Below are 6,518 nucleotides of genomic sequence, written 5' to 3' on the forward strand. Positions count from 1 at the left end.
CTCGTGTTTCTAGAGTTACGTGTTGTTACGAACACGTTAGGAATTGTTAAAATGTGATATTTCTTAAAGGGAGTTTGGTGCAGGGAGCTTTTAGTTGGATTCAAACTGCTAATATGACTTGCTATTGACGTTAACGTTGAACCACACGTCACCAAACCCACTTCATTGTTTCTAGCTATGAAGATGCAGACGTGTTAGAACCAACGTCTCTCATTTACCAACAAAAACTACTGCTAACACGATTCCCTGATGTCCTGCTCAAAAGAATCTCACATTTACCCTCCAAACAGTGCAATTTTATTCTCACTGGCACACGTTGCCTTTAATTTCTAAAGACAATCTTTGCAATTGTAATTTTCTCCCACAGTTCTATTGCAAAAAAAAATGCCTAAAAATATCAACATCAGGCCTTTGAGACTGCAACAATTCCCCAAAAGCATAATTTACTGAATGAACGCCAGGCTGTATGGAAGCAGACTGAAACTAGAGACTGAGACCATAAACTCATCAGGAAACTGTGTGAAGTCGTCTCATTCTCCATAAGACTGCCCCCTACTGGTCATTAGAGAGAATGCAGGTTTAAGACACTTTTCAGACCTGGATCAAAGGTGTTCACGCAGGTTTTGATCTCAGTAAGAGTGTCACAATAAAGCAGTTAAATAACTATATGTCCTGTTAAGTATTGATGCAATTTTTCAATCAAATATTGATCATTTGTTGTCTTAATGAAACAGCTGGAAATAAGGTTGAACATTGAAGGTTCCTCCTGTAAAGCTCACAGTCTATATATTCAAACCTTAATGTGAAGCTGATCTATTAAAACATACAATAACACAACTTTCTGCGTCTGCAGCGCTGACGGACATCAAGCTGTGGGCGATTGACCGACAGGGTTTCCAGACCATCATGATGAGGACTGGTCTCATCAAACACTCCCAGTACACTGACTTCCTCCGCAGGTAAAGCTCTCTCACAGTCGCTCTCCACTATTTGAAGCTCTCCCCACATGAGTGTGACTAACACCTCTCGCTGTAAACTCTTCCCCGCAGCGTTCCCTCCTTCCAGTCGCTACCTGAGGACATTCTCAGCAAACTGGCTGATGTTTTGGAGGAGGTAACACTTTGTCTATTATAAGCACTCAGTATCTGTTTCTGCCATCTGTTCTTTCCATCAAAACAAATGTTCAGAAACATTGTGTTCAGAGATCTGAGGTATTGTGTGTGCACATGATTCACATCTCTCTCCGCTCTTCCTCAGACTCATTACAGCGACTCTGATTATATTATCCGTCAGGGAGCCTCCGGGGACACATTCTTCATCATCAGCGAAGGACAGGTGAGGAAGAGCGATGACGAGAGAATGAAGGACTTGTTAGAAGGTGAAAATAGAGCAATTAATAGAGAGAGGCTGAGGAATAACAGAGACTGACTCACTGCTGGAGCCAGCCTCTAGTGGACGTTAGAGGAACTGCAGGGTTTACTATGTCCGTACCATGGAGGTTGCTGCTGGCTAATTAGTAATAAGAAACACAATATATTACACAAAGCTTTAACTTTGGAGTTTGTGTTGGTATAATGTTAGATAATGTTGCACATTAGCAATCAGCTAGCTAGTAATTATGTCTTAATATAGATTAGCTAGCCAGTAAGCTAGCGAACATTAGCTAACTTCAGATGTGACATATATATATATATATATATATCTTTTATCTTTTCAATCTTCACAATGTGGTTGTCTTTTCAACATAGATTAGCTTAGCATATAGCAAATGTCTAAGTACACACTGGCCTCTATCAAACTGCTTTAAAGGCAATGTGCAATAAATATACCACCACTTTAGTAATTATCACTCTTATTCTTACAGTTTCTTTTGAAGCCGCCATGTTGTCAAATGTATAATGTATAACGAACCTCTCCACGTTTTAAGATGTTTCATGTTGTTTTTTTGATGTTCTATGTGAAGCAACCGACTAACTCAACTCTACTCAAACCGCTGTTGCTCATACCTGCAGTACCACACAATGACATAAACGTGGCGACCTAAAACCTAAAAGAGGTTGTGATCCGTCCGCAGGTGAAAGTTTCTCAGCAGAACCCGGCCAACGACGAGCAGCTGACTGTGAAGTCTCTCTCTAAAGGGGACTGGTTTGGAGAGCAGGCTCTGAAAGGGTGAAACACTCACACACAAATTACAAGAAGTTATTCAGGAATATATTTAAAGGATCAGTCGGCTCAACGTCGGCCCCTCAGCCCCTCTGCCCCGAGGCTGATTATCAGAGAGTTAATATCTGTGAATATAAACTGTGAGCAGGTCTTCAAAGTTAAAGTTAAAATAACAATTTCATTTAGTTTTCGTCACAGAAATTCTGAGATATCTGCTCCTCAGGAGGCTTTGGCTTTTGACATTATTTGATCAACATCTGAAAGTCTAATTAGCAAAGATTCCTCACACTTCATGGATCTGAATATAATGCATTTCATCTGGTATCAGTCTCGTATTTTAGCTTCTTTAATCTCACAAACTGATTTCTGTCTGCAGGGAGGACGTTCGCACAGCCAGCGTCACCGCCGTGGGAGACGTCACATGTCTGGTCATCGACAGGGAGTGAGTGAGGGTCTTTGTTGACCAGAAACATCGGGTTTTATACGGTGGTGGAGTCTGCCGGCTCGCTTTGCTCTCGCTCTTTAAAAGGCATCTTTGTGTTGCTCGTGTGTTTGTCTCAGGTCGTTTAAACAGCTGATCGAAGGACTCGACGGGGTCAACAACAAGCAGTACGACAGCAATGAGGTCAATGCAAAGTGAGTTTGGATTTGGGTCACGTCTACGTCTAACAGAGATCTTACAAGGTCAAACACTTCCAACACGACTCAAGAGACGTAGTGTTAGTTCAGGTTCAGTTATTAATTAATTTAATTAATAATTTATTAAATTAATTACAGAGACTCCTAGTTTTATAACAAACCAAAACTATCTTTACACTGTTTTCACGCATCTTTCACTCACAGTACAAATAACTGTTACTGACTCGTGGTCAATCTGCCGTCACACATTACTGAAGAGAAAAGAAAGGTGATTAAAGTAGTTTAGAGAGTTAAGATACACACCTAATAAAGGGAAATATAGCTTCATCTTTCAAATATTTTCAATATATTAATTAACACCCCTTCAAAGTCACAGAGAGCGCAGAGGAGAAACCACACGAAAGGCCCCGATCTAGAGCCAGTGTTTGATTTGTCCGTTCTGGGCTACTGTAGACTGCGCCGACTCAGTGGTGTTTGTATTTGACCACCGCCGCCTGCTGGTATGGAGACTTATTACTCTGGTTGGACGTCTGCTGTTTGTTCTAGTGTCAGACACAGGCGACGTGAGGCGACGCAACAGTGTTATGTTTTTGCAGCTAGTTGGCGTCGATTTGCAAGTCGGGGCCTTTAAAGGATAAAGCTTGTGATTTAGTTTATATTTTAGTTGCAGTTGATAAATCCCATGTGTGTCCTGTACTGCCTGAAACCTTCTCGCTTTGACTCATTTCTTTCTCCTTCCTTATGTGACCTCCGCTGTTTGCTGTAGACTGCAGGCGGAGACAGATTTCTTCTCCAGCGTGTCACTCAGTGATTTCAACATCATCTGCACTCTGGGGATGGGAGGCTTCAGTCGAGTGGAGCTGGTGAGTGTAGCCGCTGATAATGTTGCGGATACGCTGTGTTACTGTCCGTCTGTACCGAATGTGTGTGTGTGCTGGTGTGTTCAGGTGCAGTTAAAGAATGACGCCAGCCGATCGTTTGCCCTCAAAGTGCTGAAGAAGCGTCACATCCTGGACACCAGCCAGCAGGGCCACATCCTGTCCGAGCGCCGCATCATGATGGAGGCTCACAGTCCGTTCATCATCAGGTCGGACAGCGTTTTTATGTTCCCAAGGATTTATAATTGTAATTAAAAGTACTTTAGAGCATCTAAATGGTGGAAAGAGGTGACTTCTTCTTTGGTGTTCAGTGGTGGAACTACTTCATACTCACTCAGAGGGAAATATTGAACTTTTTACTCCACTACATTTATCTGACACCGTTAGTTACTTTACAAATGAATATTTCTGCACACAAAAACATCCATTTTATAATCTGTCTGTCAAAACTTGAGTTTCCATATGTGAGATTTTGAAGCCTTTTACGTCTTATTTTAATGTATCAATCACTTTTTATTGCCAATGAGTAACTGGTTGTAACGTAACTTAACAAATGAGACTTTCCCCGACTTTCTCGGCTGCCTGTCGACTGATATTGGGTCGGATTTTATGCAAAACGTTACTAACATTACTCCAAAGCTTGTGAAAGACACTGAAGATATTGTCTGGTTATCTGATAACGTTAGGTTGTTTGCTAACACGGACAAATTGTTAGCCAGCTAATGTACTCCATGATTTTGTCAGCTGGTGTTATGAGGGGCTAATGCTGGATTACTTGACTGGTAGCTAACAATAGCTTTCTATTAGCCAAGAGCCTGGCTAGTCTGGTGTTGGTTGCTTCGTGGTGTTGGCTGATGGGCTGATTTGTAAACAGCGAGCTAGTTAGTAGCATATAGGAAAAATATAGAAACATTGCAGATAGTAACGTGTGGCCTTCCTTTAAATGTGATGTTTGAACCTCTTCTGTTTTCCTCCAGGTTGTATCGAACTTTCAGAGACTCCAAATATCTCTATATGCTGCTGGAGGCTTGCCTTGGAGGAGAACTGTGGACGCTGCTGCGAGACAGGGGCTCGTTTGACGACGGCATCACTCGGTTCTACACCGGCTGCGTCATCGAGGCTCTGGCGTTCCTGCACTCCAGAGGAATCATCTACAGAGACCTCAAACCCGAGAACATCATCCTGGACCACCGAGGATACGCCAAGCTGGTGTGGAGACAGATATAACGCCACAATGTGGGTCTGAGGTTTCTCTAAGAAAACATTCATAATGTGAGTTTCTTTTCCAGGTGGACTTTGGCTTTGCTAAGAAGGTGGGTCTGGGGAAGAAGACGTGGACGTTCTGTGGGACTCCGGAGTACGTCGCCCCTGAGATCATCCTGAACAAAGGCCACGACAGTTCAGCTGACTGCTGGTCGCTGGGAATACTGGTGTTTGAGCTGCTCAGTGGCAGGTACACCAGGATCCATTAACACATTCTCAGCACCAGAACATGCTTTTCATCACGTCTGTAACAACCATCAGCAGGTTCTTTATGTCACAGGTTTGGTTCCCCGACAGAGCTGCGCACAGAAACCCGACCCGAGTACCTGCACACTTTCTGAAAACAAATTCAAAGGTTAAAGGTTTCTAGTGGAAGTGGCAGTACAGCACCAGCATCTCAGACCAAAACAATGTCACAAACTCTTTGTTAGGCTTTCCAACAATCACCAACAACAAATCCTTAATTCACAGAGTTAGATAGATAAATGGGCTGTAATAACTGGACGGTAAGGTAACGTTAGTCCTTTGGGACAAATGCAGTATCAGAGTGCGTCCACTAAAAGCTTGTTTTTGATACTGACAGGCTCAGATTGTTATTCTCACCCCCAAATTCCACCGAGGATCGCACAGGCAGGAAGTTAGACACAGAAACAGCCGTGATATCGCTCTCCACCAGACTCCACAAAACAGTCATTTGTTGAATAAATGATGTTGGTTCCCACTCTCAGTCTCTGTCTCTGTCTCCAGTCCTCCTTTTTCAGGCTCTGATCCCATGAAGACCTACAACATCATCCTGAGAGGCATCGACATGATCGAGTTTCCCAAGAAGATCACCAAGAGCGCCGCTAACCTCATCAAACGACTGTGCAGGTTGTAAATCCAGCTGAACCGTGCAGATAAACGGAGGTCTGACTGTCCTTGTGTCCGTCTGTACAAACTGTGTGTGTGTGTGTGTGTGTGTGTGTGTGTTTGACAGGGACAACCCGTCGGAGCGGCTCGGAAACCAGAAGAACGGCGTGAAAGATATCCAGAAACACAAGTGAGACAGTGAAGATGTTTACCTCCAGATGTCACTCATGTGTTTTTCTGACTGTAGTCATGGCAACGTGTCTTTGTCCTTTCAGGTGGTTTGAGGGCTTCAACTGGGACGGCCTCCGGCAGGGAACCATCGGCTCGCCGTTCACCCCCACGGTAGGTATATCCTGCAGTGTGTCGGAGCTCACGGCACACAGAGCGCAGCGTTAACTTCCTGCTTTCTGTCCTCAGGTGAACGGACCGCTGGACAACAGCAACTTTGACTTTTTCCCAGAGGACGTAGACGACCCTCCTCCCGACGAAGAGTCTGGTTGGGACCTCGAGTTTTAGCAGGAAGCGATTAAAGTAAAGGAAATGAGGAAGTGAAGCCATAAAAGAGTTTTTATTTCTTATGAATGTTTCGACTGAGTCTCAGAGCAAAATGAATCTCGAATACAATTATTATATATTAGTATCAGGACCAGTGTGAAGAAAAAAAGAATAAAATCTAAATATTAAAAAAAAAGTATTAAATTTGAGTAAAAAGTCACAATATTACAA

General features: G+C 43.2%; 1 protein-coding gene across 1 annotated transcript in view; it reads left to right on the plus strand.

The window, feature by feature from the left end:
• Positions 1 to 6,323, plus strand: part of LOC118332934 (cGMP-dependent protein kinase 1-like) — a 15,518-nt gene extending 9,195 nt beyond the window's left edge. The window contains exons 3-16 of the mRNA XM_035668373.1: positions 854 to 959; positions 1,050 to 1,113; positions 1,258 to 1,335; positions 2,075 to 2,169; positions 2,540 to 2,605; positions 2,725 to 2,799; positions 3,569 to 3,665; positions 3,750 to 3,889; positions 4,658 to 4,889; positions 4,970 to 5,133; positions 5,691 to 5,813; positions 5,920 to 5,982; positions 6,068 to 6,134; positions 6,210 to 6,323. Coding sequence (XP_035524266.1) covers positions 854 to 959; positions 1,050 to 1,113; positions 1,258 to 1,335; positions 2,075 to 2,169; positions 2,540 to 2,605; positions 2,725 to 2,799; positions 3,569 to 3,665; positions 3,750 to 3,889; positions 4,658 to 4,889; positions 4,970 to 5,133; positions 5,691 to 5,813; positions 5,920 to 5,982; positions 6,068 to 6,134; positions 6,210 to 6,308 — 1,469 coding nt within the window. The 3' untranslated portion in view covers positions 6,309 to 6,323. The remainder of the gene's footprint in view (positions 1 to 853; positions 960 to 1,049; positions 1,114 to 1,257; positions 1,336 to 2,074; positions 2,170 to 2,539; positions 2,606 to 2,724; positions 2,800 to 3,568; positions 3,666 to 3,749; positions 3,890 to 4,657; positions 4,890 to 4,969; positions 5,134 to 5,690; positions 5,814 to 5,919; positions 5,983 to 6,067; positions 6,135 to 6,209) is intronic.
• Positions 6,324 to 6,518: the final 195 nt, after the last annotated feature.

Source organism: Morone saxatilis, unplaced genomic scaffold (genome assembly GCF_004916995.1).
Source record: "Morone saxatilis isolate NCDOM2014 unplaced genomic scaffold, NCSU_SB_2.0 Contig21, whole genome shotgun sequence".
Lineage (NCBI taxonomy): Eukaryota > Metazoa > Chordata > Actinopteri > Moronidae > Morone > Morone saxatilis.